The sequence below is a fragment of the Desarmillaria tabescens genome (assembly GCF_030435595.1).
Source record: "Desarmillaria tabescens strain CCBAS 213 chromosome Unknown EV420scaffold_20, whole genome shotgun sequence".
Lineage (NCBI taxonomy): Eukaryota > Fungi > Basidiomycota > Agaricomycetes > Agaricales > Physalacriaceae > Desarmillaria > Desarmillaria tabescens.
This window is the reverse complement of record NW_026848319.1, coordinates 237,171-257,021: the sequence shown is the minus strand read 5'-3', so window position 1 is coordinate 257,021 and position 19,851 is coordinate 237,171. Positions and strand designations below refer to the sequence as shown.

Genomic DNA, 19,851 nt, shown 5'->3' with positions numbered 1-19,851 from the left:
TGCTAGTTGGATACCGAACTCATAAACACTCCTTGTCAAGATGTTAGCATATCCTCCGACAGTATGGGTCGCTCCTCCTTCATGTGCAACAGAGCACACACGTGTTTAGGGAACCTCGCGTCTATTCACTGAAACGCGAATACAAGCTCGCCTGATCCACCACAATCATACTGCGGGAGACGAACTTAACAAGTGGACAGCACCGAGGCCGTACAAACTTGAAATCAAGGGGCCCCTCTCATAACAATCTGTTGCAACCATATGCTCGAAATACTTGCAATTATATATTCAGGGTATAAAAAGACTCTCGTTCCCTGCTTTCCTATATCTCCAACGTCTCTTCGATATCAGATAGTCGTAACTGCACTCGTTTCACTAGACTTCGACAGATTCCAAAGTTTACGCCATGAAGGGACTCGCTGTATTTGTCACTCTCGCTGTTGCCTCTTCCACCTACGCAACGCGTACTTTCACTGTCACCAACAACTGCGCCTACACTATCTGGTACGTGCACCACGCTCGATGTCCTCGAAATAACCTAACACGGGTTCTCCAGGCCAGCGGTAAGGCCACCGCTATGTATCCCTACATCTGTTCGCACTAAACTCGTGGTAGATTTACACCGACCTCAATGTTGGTACTTCTGTACCCGACCAGGTCACCGGGTTTGTTCCCTTTATATCTGATGCGCCATGGTCTGATTGTGGGGTTTGAAGTTGGGAAGCAGCAGCTGGAAGTTCAGTGTCATTCTCCGTCCCGGATAATTGGACAGCCGGTCGGATTTGGGTACAGCACTTCTTTCCTCATTTGAATCTCCCTAACGTTACCTAGGGCCGTACGGATTGTGACTTCTCTACCAACCCTGGACCTACTTCCTGTGCCACTGGTGGATGTAACGGTGGACTGGAATGTGACTCGGCTACCGGAACCGTAAGCTCTTTGAAAATATTGAAATGTTTGAGCTCACGAAGAAATTAGGGTGTTCCTCCCGCTTCCGTTGCTGAGTGGACTCTTGGAGGATCTAACAGCGAAGACTGGTACGATGGTGAGTCGTCTTCTCTCATTCCAATGCACGACTTCCAGTTTACGAGTATTTCAGTGTCTCTTGTCGACGGGTTCAATATTCCAATGGCTATCACTAACAATGCTGGGTGCTCCACCGCGAGCTGCCCCACCAACCTCAATACCAACTGTACGTTACCTGCTTCTTCTCCCCGTTCTAAAAAAATAACCACTCGCTGATCCAGGCCCATCTGAACTCGCCTTAACGTCGTCTGGGACCACAGTCGGTTGCAAGAGCGCATGTTTTGCCAATCTTGATGGCAACCAAGGTAAGGAACGCGTCTGCAAGTAAAGGGACGGGTACTGATGCACTCCCCAGCTGATTCCGGCAACTGTTGCAGCGGCAGCCATAGCACTGCAGCCACTTGCCCGAGCAGTGGTGTTGAATACTACAGTTACTTCAGTAAGCTTCGTCTCTTACTCCTAGAAAGCAAGAATTAAATGCTGTTCCTATGAACAGAGGATGGCTGCCCCGATTCCTATGTCTATGCCTACGACGAGAGCAGCGGCACCGCATTGTGGACGTGTGGAAGTACCCTTGCGGCCAACTACGGTTCGTGTTTAAACCAAATTATCGGATGGTAGCAACTAACAGCAGCTTTTCACGCGATTAGTGCTCACCTTCTGTCCTTAAAGAAGAGGTATGGGTATGCCAGAACCTGCTGATATATGAACGTTTCAATCTTCTAAATTTCCTTCGCTCGTTATATCTATCTGCTGTTTTATCCATCAACGAATATACATACCCATCCTTATTTCCCCATAGCGAATAGGACGAGGGTTTAGGACTTTGGAGGAAAATAGTAATAAATCCTGATCAAATAAATCCATACCAGCCATTGATTTCAGACCTATCAGTCCGGAAGACAGTGAAACTTAGTCTAGTGAGTCGTTAAAGCCATTCCTAAGCACTACTGTAAAAACAAATGTCCGTCTCCATTGAATAAGGCCCGGGCGAAAAACTGGCGGTCGTATAAAATATGCGGATAGTATACTATGATCCACCTGTCAAACCCGGCGGGAACCCAGAAAAGTCAACCTGGTCTTGCACGGGGCGGCCAGCAAGAGTGTATGAGATACGCAGGCGTAGCCGTACATTGGCCTTTGGAAATTGATCAACATCGATGTATGAATTCACGCTAATGGAATTTGACGTACACCAGGTGGGGATATCACGCGCATTTGCTGGGTTTCTGTTGAACCGGGATTCACGTTTGGACTGGACATCGGTTGCATTTGCAGCTGTTGTGACTGATGGACGACGAAAAATGTGAGCCATGCGGCGGTGATGACCCTGACTTAAGAGACTTACTTTCGGAACGGCAGCCTGGAATGTGAGACCGGTCACTGCATTGCCACTCGTTACCTGGAATCGCGCAAGTATGAGGACCACTCCAGGTCTCGTCGGAGATGTTTGGGGCGTTAGTGTAATTTTGAGCTCGTTCCTATCGTACGCAGTGTACGAGGTGAGATGAGACGTAGCGGGTTGTGGATGAGGGGCCGGGGCCTGAGGTGGTGGCGATGCAGGGCTATCAAACAGGGAGGGAGTGGAGACAAGGCCTAGAGAAGGCGAAACGGATGGTATAGTAGGCGTTGAGGTCGTCGTGCCGTTGCTCGGACCGAATAGTCCAAGAATATCATCTATAGTCGTTCGCTGTGAAGAAGGCTTAACTGACGAGCTTGTTGAAGGCATGGAACTTCCGCCCGATGAACCAAAGATCTCAGCAATGAGCTGCTGATCATTAGGCGCAGACGACGCGGATGATCCGTTGACGGGGGATACTGGCTCATCTCCTAGAAGGTTCCGCGACTCCGTCGACCCAACGGGCTTGTTTTCGCTCACTAAAATATGGTTACATCACCGGATGACACACCGCGAAAATTTGGCACTAACCGACTCCCATGACGGTAGCCTTGAGCTCTGGAGGAGGCATTCTTTCTAGCACACCTTCTCTCAGCTCGCCAAGATTGAACAAGCTGGCAAACTCTACTGCACGCTGCTGCAGCTCAAGCTCTGGGCTTGTCGTATATTGTGTTAGAACTTCAGATATACGTTCTTGCTGCACGGCAGAGGTCGTAGGTCGCGCCGCCATTTTGGTTATGGCGGAAAGGACGTATTGTCGTGTCAGATAGTTAGCATATGGTGAGTCAAGAATAGACAACAACAAATCCACAAGTTCTTTGTCTGTGACCTGTATGAGATATGATGAGGACAGGATCTGTAAATGAAGAGTGACAGCAGACAAACCTGCTTCGTCACATCATCGTCAACAAGACCGCCTTCTATTATAATCTCACTGTACTCTCCAATGATCCAAGTAGCAGCAAGTGTCAGTGATTCCTGAGATATATCGTCTCTCAGAGCCCTGTACAATCGCGATGCCGTGTAGGCTTGAAGTTCTGGTGTGTGCGCCACCAATCTGATAAATGCCGACAAGACTTCCTCGCGTATGAAGTTGCCAGCCTGCACATATGTAAGAATGTGCATGTGAATGATACAAAGAAAGAGTCACTGACGAGCTTGAGCACACGCAAAACGGTATCAATATGCCATCTTTTACTCGGAGCAAATCTCTCTGCAGCTAGGCATATCTGTGTTGTCATCCCGATCTTGAACTCGTCATCCGCAATTTCTAAAAACGCCGACAGCTCTCTGACTAGTACTCGAACATTTTGTTCGTTAATGAGAGCATATGATAGTTCTAATGCGCGACGACGAATAGAGATATCAGCGTCACGTAGGCAGTCAAGGATAATGTTTCGATGTCGTTGAACAGCGTTGGTATCCATTGACACTACCTTATTCAATGTGTTGAGAGCAACGTAACTATATTCTAACCAGTCAAGTCTCTGATTATTGATGCAGGACAAGGACACGCACCGAATGTTGTTATCTCGATTACTCAAGAACTTCCCTAGAATATTAATGGCCATAACGCGCAATCCCGTATCAGCCTCAATCTCCAAGACTGTTAGGACAGTTTCGTAGAGTATAGAATTTCCGACGTTCTTCGTGGAATCTGTGTTTGTGGCGACCTATAGTTGGGGTGAGGGAAAGCATCAATAAGGATGCATATGCATTTACCTGCGCCAGTATATCGTTCATTGTATCACTTGCATGCTCGTCACCTTTGCCTAGGAGACGCAATAAACGCAGTATTTTAACTTGAAGAAAAGGGTCCGCGATTCCAGACACATCATGCTCGGGACTGTAGCCTGTTGTGACTAGTGACTTGAGGGTTCGAACCAGAATTGGGACAGCCTACGGGAGGCTGTTAGATACTCCAAGTCACGATGTATGTATACGAACATTTCGGAATTCGTTGAGAACCGAGGGATCAGTTTGACACATTTCAGTTATCAGAGTTATTGATGAAAGCAGGACACCATGATTTCGGTCGGTCAGGAGGTTCTTAGCTTTGGAGACGAAATGATCGGTTAGGTCAGGGACCTTCTTGATGACTCTCAAAGCACAAAGTGCCGCCTTTCCTACATGTTAGTTGGTGGAATAGAGAGCTTGTATTTGCACTCGCCTTCTTGCGTATGTACGTGTTACTGGAACCCAAAAGTTTTTCTATCTCATTGGCCAGATCGCGCGACATCTCTTCGGAAGCAATATTGGCAAAAGTGCACAGTGCCAGCCCGACAGCATACATATTGGAATGGGCCATATCACTGTAAAGACATTAGTGTCTGAAATTGACCATGAGGAAAAAGCACTGCGCACTTCTTGAGAGAATTCGTCACCAACGTTAATACCTCCTGCTTCTCATCCAGTAGCAGCATGATCCCAAGATATCCAAGACGTTTATCCGCAAAACGAGGGCTTGCTACAAGCTTGAGGCATTCTATTTGTCCAAAATGTGCCGGCGAGCCTAGCATATGGATGTAGAGGAGTTTGGCGATATTGTTGTGTCGAGCATACGAGTCCTCATCACGAAAGGACGCGCGAATCGCTGCAGACTCTTGCTGAATCAGAGCCCTCTCGTCGGCCACGGTCTAACGAAACGATGTCGCTTGTTATAGCTCGGGTCGATTGCATTAATGTTGCGTACCTTGCACGACCGAATACCCTTGATGAGGGCTGGTATCAAAGTCAGACAAGAAATGCAGAATCTGAGGACAATCGTACCTTTGAGATTGTGGTAGACCATTATAACCCTGCGCGGCGCTGTTCTCAATATGTGCCTGTACAAGCGACGTGTGATTTCTGTGACAACCTCTTCTGCTTACGTCACACGTTACCTTGTCACTTACAATGAGGCTTTCTTTTGCCTTCCTGGGCTCTTTTGATGCAATCTTTGCTTCCTACCCCCAATCTCACGCGTGAAAGTGCATGAAATTGCGTGTCGGATTCACCGATTGTCCAAGCTCTTGTTAATCTGTAATGCCCGGTCGAGATGTCACTAACCCTCTGCAAGTACTTTCAACGCGGGGCGTGTACGAAAGGGTCGAGTTGCTTGTTCTCACATAATCTCTCTGCTGCGAAGGCCGCACCACCGGTAACATGTCCTCACTTCATTTCAGGAAAATGTCGATACGGTGACAAGTGTATCAATCTCCATACCAAGGGGTCTCCGGCGTACCGTACTGAACACCCACAAGAGTCGCCATCGATACGAGGTATGTGAAGAAACGTCCTTCGGAGTGATCCAGATTGTTAAGCATGCAGATAGGTGCTTCAGTATCTGTAGAAGCAGATGCTGAAATAGAGTTTCCTCCGGCTGAGGCTGAGGCTGCAGATGCTGGATCATCGAGAAATTCCCCACCCCTGCCGCCTGAAGTCGACGCTGGAGTAGAAAGCTCTGATCTGCCGCCCAGAGACCAGTACCCTTCTGAATCTTCCTCTTTGGAAACTCTCGTTTCTGCCTCGCCACCTAGCAAGGAGCATGGCGATAAAACACCTGAAGAGATCCAAGCACCTAATACACTGTCTTCTCTTCCCTCCCCTTTCAACCACTCTCCGATACTCTTATCATCTGATGCGACTCTTGATGGTCCCGCAGTTCATTCCCCCTCAAAGCAGCATGAGAGCCTACCTTGCTTGATGTATGCTATGCAAAGATCATGCACAATTCTGACCTGTCGTCTTCCTCACTTCCTCACAGATCATCAGTATCATCTTCTTCTAGCTAATCCAAACCGTCCGACACCGCTATGCAATCGCTTTGCGATTAGAGGGTCTTGTCCAGATTCATCGTGTGTACTTCGACATGCCTTGTTACTAGAGGAATGCCACCTCCTGCAACAAGAGATGCAAGGTCCTCCAGACTCTGACGCGATACCAGCACCCGGACCTGCGGCCCCAGTATGCTCCTTCTATTCGGAGGGCAAGTGTCGGAATGGCCGGCAATGTCCCTATCGACACGAAGGTCCTCCTCGCGATAGTGAGCATGATACAGGGTTTAGAACTCGAAATAACGTCTGCAAATACTACTTGTCCCCTGCAGGGTGCAAGAATGGAAACAGTTGCACGTTTTCTCATGAAGACGCCTCGACCTCCGCGTCGGCAGGCCGTAGCCATTCGTCAGAGTTTGCTGGCGATGGGTGGGGTAATGAACACTCTTCACAGAGCTATCAGACCGGTAAGTTTTAGCAGGCAATATCCTGTCTGTCCTAAGCATAAATTCATAGGCAATGCAGAGGACCGGGGAAACACATCTAGCGACCAAACTCGATCATCTAAACCATGCCGATATGGCAAAAGCTGTTCTTATGGCGATAAATGTTTCTACAGTCACGATAGCGACCCCTCTGAAGCTGAAGGTGCTGAAGCACCCGAGGTGCCGCACGGATGGGGAGAGGAGCAGGAAGATGATGCTTGGAAAGCGTCGAGCTGGGATGATCCAGGAGGAGCGTCTTGGGATAATCCAGGAGGAGCGTCATGGGATGATCCTGTAGATGCAGTAGCCCAAGATGATCACCATAAACAACCCGAAGATGAAGCTTTGAGTGTAGATGGGGTCCAAGAAGGCGATCAGGTAGGTTTTCCATTACTCTTGTAGGCGAATGACTGTAATCGGTGTATAGGACACTACTTCTGCGGGCGTGGATGAGCACTATGATCTGGTAGGGTCCTTGTCTTCCCATTAACTCTAGCCATTTCACCACGCTTTCCCTACTAGGAACCCCCCGTAGTCAATCTTTTCAACTGCGTGGTCAAGTACGGGCCTGGTGCCATCCCGGACTCTGTCACCACGCCCTTTAATACTTCCACACTCCTGCTTTCCAACCTTCCTCCGGATGTATACGATGACTCCATCGCTGAGATGGTCCAGTCCTATGGTACTCCTGTCGAAATTGGACTCGAACCCGCAGACAGCACTGCACGGATCAAATTCGAGGAGTGCTGGGCAGCTGCGCTGGCCGCTCAAAGTCTCAACGGCACCGAATACCAATCCATTACATTGACGGCTACAGTCGACGAAACCAATGTTCGACTCTATGAATTTGCCAGAGTAAGCAGGACAGTCAAATTGACGTGGACCACACCCCATTGCACCGCATGGTTTTTCTATGACTCGATTACGGAGGCAAAGAGCGAGGTGGACAGGTTGAACAAATTGTCGTTCCAGGGTAAAGCAATCAAGGCAGAGTTCAACCGCCCGAAAAAGAACCAGAAGAACTCTTTTTCTGTTCAAATACATGGTCTTCCGACTGAGGTTGACTCTGTTACGCTCAAACACTCCTTGGAAGTACACCCAGAATTGTCCATCCATATAGGTCCACCGTCCTTCGCCGGAGACCCCGTACAGCGCCTTCAGGAGGAGCTTACATGCTTCGGGGAGGTGGATAACGTCGAGGTCGTCGCTTATGATGGTCCGGACTCGATGACGACGGGATTTGCTCATTTTGTAACGGCTTGTGCTGCAGCCAAAGCAGTGGGAGCGCTCAACGGGAAAGTGAATGCTTCCCTGAGTGGCCTGGGCTGCCTAGGGGTCAAACACACCTTCCTCATTCGTCACAATGTTGATCAGTGCGTATTCACGCCTATTCAAACCGAGGTTGAATCTTTACGTGATGAGTACAAAACCTGTCAAATTCTCGCCCAGGACGGGGATGATGGTACAGTCGTCCTCCGTCTGTTTTCGCCTAACCAAGAAGAATACACGCAAGCCAGAAAATGTTTGGATATGATGGTGTTGGGCGAGCCGCTGCTTGTCGAAGGGAAGGCATTATGGGATCCTTATTTTGATCTGGCCAGCTGCCAGAAACAACTCTCTCGTCTCAACAAGAAACATGGCGTGCACATCGGACTCGATTTCTTAAATCGTATCGTCCGTGTATGTGGTCCCAAAGAACGGCGACTGGAGGCTAAGCAGAACATCCTTAATTTGTTGGAGCTCGTTCATTCCCAACAGTTCTGTGTACCCCTTCCTCAGCGTTCCTTGCATGGCTTGTTGAACGGCGGCTTGGAGCAGTTATATGATGCGATCGGGGCGACGAAAGTCGATATGGACCTGATCGATAGAACACTCCTTGTTCGTGGTTCAAAGGAAAACAAGCAAAAAGCAGAAGAGATCCTCCAAACTCTCATATCATCTCCGGAAGGAAATGACCATTCTCAATGCGGCCTTTGCTGTGCCCCGCCTGTCAATCCAGTGACCCTCCCTTGCGGTCACTTGTACTGTCGCTCCTGCATGCACACCCTCATACGTTCTGTCATAAGTCCCAAATTTTCGGGCTTGAAGTGTGTCGCCAAGGTGCACTCCGATGATGATGATTCGGATGTATCTGAATGTTCAGCTTTCATCCCTCACCAGAAATTCATGCAAATTCTCCCGAAAGAGGAACAGGACAACCTCCTGGAGTCATCCTTCTTGGCCTACCTTCACGAGCGTCCCGACAAATTTTTTTACTGCCCAACGCCTCATTGCGCTTCAGTGTACCCAGCACAAAACCCGATCCCGGGAGCCATGCTTCGATGCCCGACTTGTTCTGCCTGGATTTGCCCATCATGCCGTGTTACATTTCACGAAGGCTTGACATGTGAGCAATACAAGGCGGTATTAACGCATCGCGAATCCAAAGAAAAAGAACAAGAACCCAAAGAGCAGGAAGGATCAGAGAGCCGTGCGTTAGTCGTCATTAGCTAGTGGGCACCAGGTGTATGGTCAGATAAAAGCGGACCTTGTCGTTGTTTAGGATTTACAGGCATACTCAAGTAGCTACATACACACTACGCGACCTTCATGTTCACAAATCATACTCGTCCGCATTCAAGATTAAGGTGGTGAAGAAACGGATCATCTCGAGGAGTGCATCGACGTTCATGTCTAAGCATATGCGATCAGGAGAACTGTATCAACTCTGTGTAATAAATATCACTCACTCTCATTGACGGTATGGACTCCGCTTAACCGATTTGGACCATATCCCGAATTTTTGTGGTTGTAACGGAAGATATGGGGCGTAAGTTTCCAGTAGAATTTTGTATCTGTACGACCTTCAGGACGGCCAAAGATCCTTTACAGCAGCAGAAAGACAGTACCTGTATTGCCGGTTGACATACCAGGGCTAACGGCAATATTGTCGTTGCCTGTTATTGATCTGTGTGCGTTGTACGTGGACTTGATTGTACCAGACAGGACTCTCCAAGGAACTGCTTCGTCTCCGTAGAGAGGCGTTCGAGGTGCAGGTTCCAAGGCGGTACCGAAGGCATCGCTCAGGGTTAAACTACCTTTTGAAGGAGCACCAGCTTCGGAGATGCTCTCACCAAAGGCAGTGAAAGTCAGATTGAATTTATGGGCCAACTTCCTGATAGTTGCGGTGTCATGAGCTTGCGTTGCAGCAACAGAGCTGAAAAGTGATGTGAATATCAATAGAGAGGAAGGCCTTTGTTCCGTACCTGAGTGTAGAGATACGGTGGTTCACAACGGCGTATGCCTGCTCAGGCAAGGCGTTGGACTTCACGCCTCCGTTTATTAAGTCGATGGCTTGAGTAGTCTCGACAAGGCTCTTAAAAAATGCCTCCTTGAAAAGAATCTTCTCAAGTGCTCGCAAGGCCCAGTCTGAATGTGCCGAGTGTTCCATCGCGCGGCGCAGGCGTTTAGGTACCTTTGTGCCGTGTGCCGTGTAACATTGAAGAGTACTGTATAGGACATCCTCTCTCGACTACAGAGACAGATGGATTACAGAAGAAATGTAAGATACGAAAAGAGCTTACCAATTTCGAGACATAGGGATGTTCTTCAAACTCGACTAAAAGTGCTGAAAGTATGCCAATGCTCTTGAGACGGGAATCAGTATCAATAGAAGGCTGACAAGTGAGAACATTACCGTATGGGATGGTGGAATAGAGGAGTGGCCACCAGGAGAAGCTACATCAACCTTTACATCGATGTATCCCTTTTCTGCTATACCCGGAGTAGCGAATATTGTTCCATACTGGTCTGTAAATCCGCCTAAAGCAAAATCACAAGTTGGGATGGCTTTTAGCCAACGAGCCGGCCGACTTACCGCCTTCGTCTATGAGGAAAGCAAAGGCATTTTCCCCGTATATTTCAAGCATAGCTTTCCCGAGCGCTGCGGCACCCTATCATGTAATCAGTACCCAAAGATTTCACATAAGAAGCGTCACTTACATATACTCCGCTTGCTTCTTCGTCAAATCCGAAGGCAAGGATGACAGTACGACTAGGCTTGAAGCCCTTCTCCAATAACGTTTCAATTGTGGACCTGAACGAATTGGTGTCAGTCTAATTTTGCGGATACATTGGCTGATGGAAAGACTTGCATGATGCCAATAAGACCGCTCTTGTCGTCAGACGATCCTCTTCCCCAAATCAATTCACCTGATGAGAAATACATTCAAATATCGATGTGACGGGCGCTGCATTTACGACTTGCCATCAAAGTATCCTGAGTAGGGAGGGTGAATCCATTGGTCCACCGTATTGGGATCCACGGGAACCACATCTAGATGATACATAAATATTAGATATTAGGATACTCATGGAGGACATGCGCACACCTTGATGCGCAGCCAACACTATGGGCTTCAAAGTAGAATCAGATCCAGTCCATTCGTACAGCAAGCCCCATGTGTTGACTTTCTTGAGAGAAAGCGAAGCATGACTACAAGCGTATCACAAAAAAATAGTCGGGAACTTGAAGCATACTCACATCAAAGGATATGAGTTCAAGAGGTAATCGTGGAAAGGACCAAACGCTTCCCATCGAGGGTCAACACCGATATCATCCATGCTATCATATGACTCCGTGCTGTACCGTGTGAGCACATCGATACTATCTCGCACAAGAAGGAAAAGCATACGGGATTTGCACTGCTCCAGACAACCAGCTGATCGCCTTTGTCTTGAACTCATCAGTCCCAATGATATCCCCCAATTCACTCCAGAACGAGGAATGCTTCGACGGGTATAGAGCCTCCACTTGCTGACACGAAGATGCGGACGCGTCTTTCGCACCAACCCCATCATGATAATGGCTGATACCACACGACTTCCAATTCTGAACGTGCTCCATGACATTGTTGGAGAATGAGAGATGTCCCCAAATGAGAAGAAAAGGAACTAGTACAAGCAGCACATAGCGGCGCGACTGGCTCGAGCGACCCGTTCCAGTGTTCACAGGGGCGGGAAGAACATCGCCCTGCTCTTTGGACGGCATGATGATAGTCAATGGGGAGGAAGCGACTGCCGAAACTTATAGGCTCCTATCATCGCAAATGCCGATAGATAGCGACAAGCTGAGGCGGCATTATAACCGGCACTTGGGCGGCAGCCGTGGGGCCCAATTTCAACTTAAGTAGCCAGGGAAAGATAGATACTAGAACGGTACAGACATGTAGATTGTATGGGTGTAGTTAGTCTCCTGGCAGATAATAGGTAAAAATCAAGATAGGAATGCTTCCGCCTGTAGTTTCCATATCCGAGCATATTCACAGTCCCTACGAATAAGATCAGCATGAGTTCCTTCCTCTATGATGGCAGAATCATCCATATATCTATAGGGACCGAAGGTATCAGAGATAGCGGGTATTGGATATGAATACCACCTACAATATCAGATCAGCGTGTCGCGTCAGGTTTCCGAACCTGTGAGAAGAGAAGACCATGGTCTTGTTTCCCCGCAATTGGCGTAATCGTTCAAACAGATCTGTTAGCACAAACCTCTGTCAACCTCTCATCGAAAAGGTAAAGGAAACATGCAATGTTCGGCCGTAGGATCTAAACTCGCGGATGGCTCGTCGAAAAGTAGCAGACCCACGCTTTGTTCGGATACGAGCGATCGCATAAACGTACGAGACCTGTGTATAAAATGTTAGACAAAATCGAAAGAAAAACAAAACCACTCACAATGCTATTCTCTGCATTTGACCACCTGATAGGGATGTTGAATTTGTGGTACTCATCCCAGCCATGCGTCTAAGTTTGCCAAAATTCACCGGTCTCCCAAAGAGCGTGTCTGTACCTTCGGGCAAGCCAGAATACATGTCACGTACAGGCCGCTCCAAATAAGTATCAAAACCCTCTGGAAGTTTGTTTATGAACTCCTCCGAGCCACCGAGCTCTGCAGCTCTTCGTATCTTGTCTTCATTAGTGTGGTCTTCAGGGTCACCAAATCCTATGTTATCTTTGATCTGAAAATAAATCAGATTGGAAACGATATAAAAAGGAACGTTAATACCGATAGTGGAAAATGTGTATAATCCTGGAAAAGGACGGAGGTAGCGCGTCTTAGATCAGCCAATTTTAATGTTCTGATATCAAGACCGTCTATGAGAATGACGCCTTCCAGAGGGTCGTATAAACGAGCAATCAATTTCAAGATCGTGCTCTTGCCAGAGCCATTTTTGCCTACAATGACCTTTCATCGGTGTCAGCACTGTGGTTAGAACGTAAACAAGTACAACACCTACGCAAAGCTGTCCTTGCCGAATTGTGAAGGATACCTTATGGAGTGCGTAAGTTTCTGCGCCTGGATATTTGAAAGACACGTCTCTGTGAATGCATAAGATATACCAAGTTGGATTAGCGTGGAGTAAACAATAGATACCTGAACTCGATAGACATTCCGGAGCTGAGTGTCTGGAGATTCTCAGGATATGGTATCACTCCATCCACAACACGATTCTCCATCTTACCAACCTCGTATAGTTGGCGGATACTCGCTATGCGCTCTGCTACCGAGGAAGACCCACGGAACAGACTATACAGTGTAAATGTAAAAGATGACGCCGACGAGGTGATCAGATTCAAAGAGGCGAGAGACAGTGGTATAGAGGCAGGCTTTTGCACGGCACGGAGGGTGAATGCAATCTAGAACATGAATATTGAGTGCACCGGAGGGATATGACACTAATGGTATCCATACTTGAGGCAATTCACGCAAAGGATCTTGAAGAAACGACAGATAGCTGCCCCGCACTTTCTGGGACGAGTAGAGGGGCCAAAAGTCGCCTCCGCCATCTCCTACTCGCCATATGCTGGTAGTATATTCTGGATGCAGATGAAAGGACGAAATAATCTTCAAATAAAGAAGATCTTACCCTGAAGAAGATATTCCCACATCCCACCGGCAACAATCTCTTTACGATGAGTCGGGTTGATAATCAGACGCTTAAGCCCCTCTGATCTAATGTAATCTTCATCTTTGGTTGTCGCAGCCCAGACTGAGAATCATCCTGTCAGTATTGAGTACGAAGCACTGCCAATGAAAAGACACACCACTAGTATTTATATGTCGTACGTGTCGTTCTTCGTTTTGAAACAGCGCTTGTCCGAAACTAAGGATGGCAATGAGAGGACCATCTGGTTGGTCATGCACGACTCGAATTAGAACTACGAGCTGGGATACAAGCTGTACCGCAGTACTGAAGATGTTGACAATGGCGTTGACGGTGCCCCAAGCGACTGTAGAGCCTGAATCGACTGCGGAAGTCTGTTCGAGCTGCTTCTGCACGGCTGGATCATCAAATGTTGGAAGATCAAGCCGGGCGACTGCATGGAACATATGAATGGAGTAGTATTGCTTGATTCGCGAGTTCAAGGTTGGATGAATGTACTGTTTAGCATGTGAAATCAACCGAGAGAATAGAGAGCACGCAACCCTCCCAGCTGCAACGTGAAAGAGGAGCGTTTTGTCTACGGTTCGTTCATCGATGGCGATTTGGACCTAGGGAAGAACAAAACTTGTCACGAGTGATGAACATAGTACGAACAAACTTACAATATTCAACAACTGCCCAGAATACCTGCGAGGGTCGCATCAGAATACCTACGTGTCCTCACAAAAATTGAAACGCACCAGAGAGATACTGCAGGTATCAAAGCACCCAAGATATGGATAAGGAGATTGAGTCCAAGGAGAATCCAGCACGACCGAATGCTCCCAATATCCCTCAACATCCGCCAGAAATATGGCATGCTGCCCAGCATCTCGACATAGGGCTCCAAGCGCGACGACCATGGTATGCGAGCGAGCACTTCAGGTTTCTCTTCGTAGAGATCCCATACACCAATACGTGTATATGTTACATTTTTGCTGTCTGACGGGTCGAAGACTCCCTTTCGACGAGTACCACGCTGCTTACGCGGACGACCAGACATGGGGGGAAGAGGCAAAGAAGGCGACTGCGGTCATTGTAGAGTACCAAGCAAGGAATGTCACCGTAATCACGGTATCCCATCTACAGATAGCGCGAGGTCTACTGTTTGCTAATAGAGGACTCTGCGGAATCGACTGGGAAATATTATTCTAGTACACTTATAGTAGTTCTTATACAGTGGAATAAAGATGTTTCTCGAAATCTAGTGTGTTCTTTCAAGGATACCATTGCAGATTTCATCATCAATAATATTATAGCTTTCGAGCAAGTAAGTCCGTGGTATGCGCGTACAATGAAAATGCCAGGTGGGGTATAGTGTCGCCTATATCTTCTTCAAATTGCGGTGCAATTCGGGTTTGACGAGGACTACTCTGTCTAGCAGCTTTTTCACGACCTGTTCCTTGTTCGAGTTGAATGAATTGGTGATAGCTTGCAGCTTTATGTCTGTTTCTCTGTCTATCGAAGCTTGGACGCTGGACGTTGTCCCTGCATGCTGTATAACAGTGTCAGGAGTGATCTGGAACTCGGAGATGGAGCGCGGACCGATGCTTCAAATGCCTTGAACTCTTCTTCTTTAGCTTTCTTGTACGCCTCTATTTCCTTTGATGCTTCAGAGCGAGCATCCTTGAGTTTCTGCACACGGTCTACGGGACGTAAGTGTGGACGAGAACCGGCAGGAGTGACGGCGCACATTGACGGGCTTGTTGTACAATTTTGGCGGCCTCTTTCTCTGCCTCAAGAAGGGTCTGGATTCCCTGAGATTGTTGTGCTGCCTAGATTGAAGTACTGAGCAAGGGATGGAGCAGAATAATGCTGGCAATTACCATTTCGTGGTGGTCAAGTGAGGAGTTACAGGTGTCACAGTCACGCCGAGGCCTTGAAGTGAATTCATCACCATCGCGGCCGTGGAGGACGTCGTGAACGATGTCGGGCACCCCAGTGGACCCCCTGCAGACCCTTCAGGCGGCATTGACCGTACCTGCAAACTCAAAGGAACAGGCAGACCTCTTGGCTGCCCTCCGTGAATCCTTGGAAGCCCATCCAGCCCCCATTCGAATCCTTGTAGGAACCCTCATCGGAATCGTCGCAAATACCAGTGATTCTCTGTTGAAGAGATGGGTTCTCGACCTTCTACAGTTTGCCATTTGTCGGTCTACATTACCTCTTGACCAAAAAACACAGCGTTAGTGAGGTCGCATTGAATAAAATTTTGTTTTTAATATCCATTTCCTTAGTGGCATCGCAGGCATTGGATACATTGTCTCAACTACTCAACGACCGAACACCCGCAATCGTCAAGGTTGTCATTCAGTGTTTGACGACGGTGTACCCGCTGTTATTCCGTTTCCTGTACGCGTCTTGCCCCAGAATTCCACTTGCGGTTTATCTTTTATCCATAGATGTTCAAACCGGTCAAATCCTGCGGCATGGGATACATTGTCAACATGCAAAACACGCATTCTGGAGTTCGTGTGGAACCCTCAAGCTAACAACGGTGTAAAGGTGTCAGCAGTCAAATTCATGCAGAAGGTTATTCTGGTGCAGACGCGCGGTATTTCTGATCCTCGTGTGCGTATGATGATTATATCTGTGTATTCAACTCTGATGATAGGTACCCTCTTCAGCTACAAAACAAGAATGATCCAAACATCTCTTTCTGTCCACCCGACCACCCGTTCATCTCTGTTACCAAACTGGAAAGCGAGGGCCAGAAACTCTTGGAGAATGTTATCACCATTCTATTCTCAAGCCAGAACGTCGATATGCTCTCAGCGGTACTGAACAGCTGGGCATCTCTAACCAAACTGCGGCCAGCCATGACACCTGTAGTTATCGGTACACTCAAGCAATGGACACCGGCCGCCCTTGGAGGTCTCTCTGCTTCTAGCGTCAAAAGTGTTGAGAAGGCAGTTCGTATCCTTCTCATCCATATATCCCGCAACCCGAGCAATGCGCAATATGGAGCTCAAATCAACGAGATCATCTCCCAGCAAGCCGTTCGAATGGAAAGAGCTGCTATTGAGGAGAAGAAGCGGAAAGTTGCTCAAGCATCTGGTACTGACGCCAAAAAAAGACCGCTGCCCGACGGTGAAGGTCCTACAGACCCTAAGCGCGTCAAACTTGATTCTGAACCCGGCCCTTCTTCCTCGTCGACAAATGTCCTCTCCTCCTTCGATTTCACTACCCTTCCCGCCACCCTTATCACCGACCTCATTGTTGCTAACATCGAAGCCTTTACCGAGCCAACTTTAATTGGTCTTGTGGATGCGTACCGTCAACGGAGGGGTTTACCAGGACCCCAAGCAACCGAACCTCCCGCCTCACGCACCCCATCTAATATGTCACAAAGCAATAGACCAGAGGAAGGGTGCCGCAGCCCAGCTTCCCAGCCTCTACCCGAATTACAGAAACCTCCGCCTGTCATCAGAGTGAAAGACGAAGAGCCCGTAGATCCACTGCAGATGGACATTGACCAAGATGAGATTGAATATGAGCCTGATAGACTCAACGAAGAGGTATATGTTCTCCCTTCATTGCTAGCGACATTTCTGACGTTGTACTTCAGCTATCGGGTCCTCTCATCGCTGATACTTCCGCCAATCTTCCCGCCTCCATAACATCAAATCTCACACTCCTCGATTTCAAGCTTCCTCCTCCTCGAGAATTCAGTGACTCAGAACGTACTTCAATAGTCACCGATTCAATACAACGCATATGGACAGGGGCGGAAGAAATACGCGCAAGCTTCGTGGATGCGGGTGTCTCCCCTGATTCGCAGATCGTTAGTGCAAGGGGTGCGACGGATATGACCATGCTGTTACTGGTGAGAATGATTACAAGAGTCGCAAAACCACCCGTGGAAGTGGATGAAGATGGCGACGAGAAAATGGAGAACGAGCCCGAGTCCGAGAGCGAGGATTCCATTAATGCCTATTATGAACGACAGGACCAGATGAGGCAAGCTCTCTGCGATTATATTATGTCCGACTTCCCATCTCGGTACGTTCCTTGACTGGCGCATTGTTTCGTAGGCTGATATTTCTCACTTAGGATCCGGCTTGCTACAACGTGGATGAATGAAGAGTGGTACAATGATCGAATAAGGTCTGAGCATGACCCCACCTGGGTAAGTACCTTTACTTGCGAAGACAGCGCCTGAACTAAGAAATATCTTCAGCGATTAAACTACGAGACCTGGTTAAACCAGATAGTAGCATCTTATCAAACCGTCTTGGACGGAAAAGATCGGACGTTTTCACGCTTTCTTTTAGATCTCCCTTCTATACCCCCCGATGTTCTTGTTTTACTTCGGGATCTATGTGTTGACCCTGACAGGTTCGTGGAGGAAATGTTCGGGGAAGGCGTACATTGCTGACCATTCAATAGTCCAGACAGGATGCAGGTAGGTTTTACAACTTTGCGAGGATTTGTTATCCAGCGACCTGCCATGCGTTCGGATGCTCTCAACGTTCTCCTCGACTTGACAACTCATCCGGAAAAGAAGATTCGAGGAGCTGCCATCAATACGGTCAAGCTATGGGTACCCAACAGTCAGCCGATGGATGCCATGGTTCGGGATTTTGCGCTGCAAATGCTTCGAAAGCTTCAGATTTCCCCCAGAGAAGTTTCAAAAGAGCCAAAGAAGATACCTGCGGATGGCGACTCTTCAGAGATGCAGGTCGATGGGAGCACAAGGGCAGAGACAAAAGGACACGAGGATGATGAGAACATGGAAGACGGACAGCTGCCTCCCGAGGATTTGGTTCAAACTCCGTATCTTCCGGAGCGCATCGAGTTACCCGCACAGAAGAGCCATGTTCTGCAGCACGTGGAATTATTGTTCGCGTTGTCCGTCAAGGTTCCTGAATTTTTGGAAGAGTAAGTTCTATTCATTCAGTTCCTAACCCCAATACTGATGCACATGAAGGATCTTTGCCGCGTATGGACAGATGGATGTGACAGTGCAAGAAGCAGTTCAAGAACTTATTACCGCCCTGATTCGTTCACTGGGATCGAATCACGGTAAACTCCTCACTCTGATGCGGAACTGTCCACCAGGGGCTGAAACCCTTGCGCTTCGCGTCCTTACTATTTTCACTGAAAACGGCCGTCCTGGCGCGCAATTGGTGGCGCTAGTTAAAGCCCTGATCAATGAACGGGATCTCGATGCCAGGTTCCTTATTCCCATCATCGCAGAGATGGATAAGGTAAAGTTTTCCTCTTATGCTATTCCCGTCTGTCGCTGATCGCTTATTCCAACCCTAGCCTGATATCATCCGACATCTACCACGAATTGTTTCAATACTGAATGGAGAGGCGGAACCCAAGAACCTGGTCCGCTCTGTTTTCAGCTCTGTCGTAACGACGCCACCGCAAACATTTGGGAGTGTCACATCAAATCTTCCTAGAGTCAGACAGAGTGAATTGCTTACGCCTGCGGAGCTCATGGTCTTGCTGCATGATGCAGAAAAGGAGATAGGACTGAAGAGCGCGATCGAAGGTGAGGCCGACATATATGTTATAGTCGCTTGGTTAATGGTTCCACCAGCTATCGGTATCTGTTTCTCGATGACCGACGTGTTCCGGTCGGAAATTCTTGCCGTGGTGATGCAGCAGATCATGGATGAACCTGTGCTGCCAGTGCTTTTCCTTCGAACAGTGAGATATTCCTGCCCGTCATGTTACCAAGAGAACCGGGCTTAAAGGCACAATTTATAACAGGTGATCCAGGCCGTTACTACATACAAATCACTCGTGGGCTTTGTCTCGACAACACTTCTGTCCCGACTAATCACCAAGAAAATATGGACGAATCCTCCGCTGTGGGAAGGGTTCATTCGGTGCGCGAAAGCCATAGCACCGGCGAGTTTCGGTGCACTGTTGCAATTGCCGAAAGATCAGCTACGGGAGCTCGTCGACAAGCAACCAACGTTGAAGTCTGGTCTTCGTGATTATGTGATGAAGAAGGCGACGAACAAAACGCGAGTATCAGGTTTTCTGGATATTTTTGGAGAAACGGAGGAGAACACCAATTCTCCGAAGCTTTCGTGACCGGATTCTGTTGGTAGTTCCAGACTGCCTGATGTAAATTTATTGCTAGCCATGTATGCCCATAGCTATAGTTATATTTGTAGGACTGGATTGAACTTATTGTATCTTAATTATTGAATTATGGAAGCTGCAGATTTTGTTGACGCCGAGATCCGTTTATATAT

The 19,851-nt window shown here is 48.1% G+C and overlaps 7 protein-coding genes across 7 annotated transcripts; 3 read left to right on the top strand and 4 right to left on the bottom strand.

Annotated features, from left to right (window-relative positions):
* Window positions 1-172: 172 nt before the first annotated feature.
* Window positions 173-1,876, top strand: EV420DRAFT_474254 (thaumatin). Its single transcript, XM_060482279.1, has 11 exons — window positions 173-504; window positions 557-563; window positions 616-665; window positions 717-786; window positions 832-930; window positions 979-1,045; window positions 1,100-1,192; window positions 1,248-1,331; window positions 1,382-1,465; window positions 1,523-1,615; window positions 1,677-1,876. The coding sequence occupies exons 1-11, from the start codon at window positions 407-409 to the stop codon at window positions 1,694-1,696; spliced, it is 765 nt and encodes a 254-aa protein (XP_060330002.1). The 5' UTR covers window positions 173-406; the 3' UTR covers window positions 1,697-1,876.
* A 180-nt stretch (window positions 1,877-2,056) lies between these two features.
* EV420DRAFT_1620929 (adaptin N terminal region-domain-containing protein) lies at window positions 2,057-5,216 on the bottom strand (the record flags this gene model as incomplete). Its single annotated transcript, XM_060475632.1, has 13 exons — window positions 2,057-2,164; window positions 2,221-2,313; window positions 2,375-2,904; window positions 2,957-3,254; window positions 3,311-3,526; window positions 3,580-3,889; window positions 3,944-4,098; window positions 4,148-4,324; window positions 4,373-4,546; window positions 4,596-4,737; window positions 4,790-5,061; window positions 5,118-5,146; window positions 5,195-5,216. 13 exons carry the CDS (start codon window positions 5,214-5,216, stop codon window positions 2,057-2,059), a joined length of 2,526 nt encoding a protein of 841 aa, XP_060330001.1.
* Window positions 5,217-5,307: 91 nt separating this feature from the next.
* EV420DRAFT_474129 (uncharacterized protein) lies at window positions 5,308-9,344 on the top strand. The gene is made up of 5 exons (XM_060482278.1): window positions 5,308-5,685; window positions 5,739-6,647; window positions 6,697-7,043; window positions 7,093-7,131; window positions 7,188-9,344. The coding sequence occupies exons 1-5, from the start codon at window positions 5,463-5,465 to the stop codon at window positions 9,156-9,158; spliced, it is 3,489 nt and encodes a 1,162-aa protein (XP_060330000.1). The 5' UTR covers window positions 5,308-5,462; the 3' UTR covers window positions 9,159-9,344.
* Window positions 9,259-11,550, bottom strand: EV420DRAFT_1620928 (carboxypeptidase S; the record flags this gene model as incomplete). The annotated part of the gene is made up of 13 exons (XM_060475631.1): window positions 9,259-9,338; window positions 9,395-9,499; window positions 9,554-9,861; window positions 9,911-10,176; window positions 10,229-10,291; window positions 10,342-10,466; window positions 10,522-10,597; window positions 10,647-10,760; window positions 10,795-10,856; window positions 10,912-10,980; window positions 11,036-11,139; window positions 11,188-11,286; window positions 11,339-11,550. The coding sequence occupies 13 exons, from the start codon at window positions 11,548-11,550 to the stop codon at window positions 9,259-9,261; spliced, it is 1,683 nt and encodes a 560-aa protein (XP_060329999.1).
* A 197-nt stretch (window positions 11,551-11,747) lies between these two features.
* EV420DRAFT_1546903 (P-loop containing nucleoside triphosphate hydrolase protein) lies at window positions 11,748-14,694 on the bottom strand. The gene is made up of 12 exons (XM_060473324.1): window positions 14,335-14,694; window positions 14,257-14,281; window positions 13,755-14,202; window positions 13,577-13,699; window positions 13,402-13,526; window positions 13,084-13,346; window positions 12,947-13,028; window positions 12,715-12,894; window positions 12,384-12,667; window positions 12,237-12,334; window positions 12,087-12,183; window positions 11,748-12,031 (listed from the first exon to the last, which is right to left on the bottom strand). Exons 1-12 carry the CDS (start codon window positions 14,634-14,636, stop codon window positions 11,920-11,922), a joined length of 2,139 nt encoding a protein of 712 aa, XP_060329998.1. The 5' UTR covers window positions 14,637-14,694; the 3' UTR covers window positions 11,748-11,919.
* Window positions 14,695-15,486, bottom strand: EV420DRAFT_1546900 (H+-ATPase G subunit-domain-containing protein). Its single transcript, XM_060473323.1, has 4 exons — window positions 15,460-15,486; window positions 15,327-15,408; window positions 15,179-15,279; window positions 14,695-15,128 (listed from the first exon to the last, which is right to left on the bottom strand). Exons 1-4 carry the CDS (start codon window positions 15,460-15,462, stop codon window positions 14,958-14,960), a joined length of 357 nt encoding a protein of 118 aa, XP_060329997.1. The 5' UTR covers window positions 15,463-15,486; the 3' UTR covers window positions 14,695-14,957.
* A 16-nt stretch (window positions 15,487-15,502) lies between these two features.
* Window positions 15,503-19,846, top strand: EV420DRAFT_1546898 (Symplekin tight junction protein C terminal-domain-containing protein). The gene is made up of 12 exons (XM_060473322.1): window positions 15,503-15,818; window positions 15,871-15,985; window positions 16,036-16,204; window positions 16,261-17,151; window positions 17,202-17,635; window positions 17,687-17,762; window positions 17,814-17,971; window positions 18,023-18,514; window positions 18,564-18,843; window positions 18,902-19,136; window positions 19,185-19,294; window positions 19,358-19,846. The coding sequence occupies exons 1-12, from the start codon at window positions 15,560-15,562 to the stop codon at window positions 19,685-19,687; spliced, it is 3,549 nt and encodes a 1,182-aa protein (XP_060329996.1). The 5' UTR covers window positions 15,503-15,559; the 3' UTR covers window positions 19,688-19,846.
* The last annotated feature ends 5 nt before the right edge of the window (window positions 19,847-19,851 follow it).

Excerpts from the sequence above, each read along its gene's own strand:
- EV420DRAFT_1546898 (XM_060473322.1), top strand. The coding sequence starts at position 15,560 with ATGTCGGGCACCCCAGTGGACCCCCTGCAGACCCTTCAGGCGGCATTG. Across the intron at positions 15,986-16,035 it reads CCGCTGTTATTCCGTTTCCT|ATGTTCAAACCGGTCAAATC; the intron begins GTACGCGTCTTG and ends TTTTATCCATAG. Across the intron at positions 18,844-18,901 it reads TCATCGCAGAGATGGATAAG|CCTGATATCATCCGACATCT; the intron begins GTAAAGTTTTCC and ends TTCCAACCCTAG.
- EV420DRAFT_474254 (XM_060482279.1), top strand. The coding sequence starts at position 407 with ATGAAGGGACTCGCTGTATTTGTCACTCTCGCTGTTGCCTCTTCCACC. Across the intron at positions 1,332-1,381 it reads CAATCTTGATGGCAACCAAG|CTGATTCCGGCAACTGTTGC; the intron begins GTAAGGAACGCG and ends TGCACTCCCCAG. Across the intron at positions 1,616-1,676 it reads TACCCTTGCGGCCAACTACG|TGCTCACCTTCTGTCCTTAA; the intron begins GTTCGTGTTTAA and ends TCACGCGATTAG.
- EV420DRAFT_474129 (XM_060482278.1), top strand. The coding sequence starts at position 5,463 with ATGTCACTAACCCTCTGCAAGTACTTTCAACGCGGGGCGTGTACGAAA. Across the intron at positions 7,044-7,092 it reads GGGTCCAAGAAGGCGATCAG|GACACTACTTCTGCGGGCGT; the intron begins GTAGGTTTTCCA and ends ATCGGTGTATAG. Across the intron at positions 7,132-7,187 it reads TGGATGAGCACTATGATCTG|GAACCCCCCGTAGTCAATCT; the intron begins GTAGGGTCCTTG and ends TTTCCCTACTAG.
- EV420DRAFT_1546903 (XM_060473324.1), bottom strand. The coding sequence starts at position 14,636 with ATGTCTGGTCGTCCGCGTAAGCAGCGTGGTACTCGTCGAAAGGGAGTC. Across the intron at positions 14,203-14,256 it reads CTGGGCAGTTGTTGAATATT|GTCCAAATCGCCATCGATGA; the intron begins GTAAGTTTGTTC and ends GTTCTTCCCTAG. Across the intron at positions 12,032-12,086 it reads CGACACGCTGATCTGATATT|ATATATGGATGATTCTGCCA; the intron begins GTAGGTGGTATT and ends CGGTCCCTATAG.
- EV420DRAFT_1546900 (XM_060473323.1), bottom strand. Across the intron at positions 15,280-15,326 it reads TGTACAACAAGCCCGTCAAT|ACCGTGTGCAGAAACTCAAG; the intron begins GTGCGCCGTCAC and ends TACGTCCCGTAG. Across the intron at positions 15,129-15,178 it reads TCAAGGCATTTGAAGCATCG|CATGCAGGGACAACGTCCAG; the intron begins GTCCGCGCTCCA and ends ACTGTTATACAG.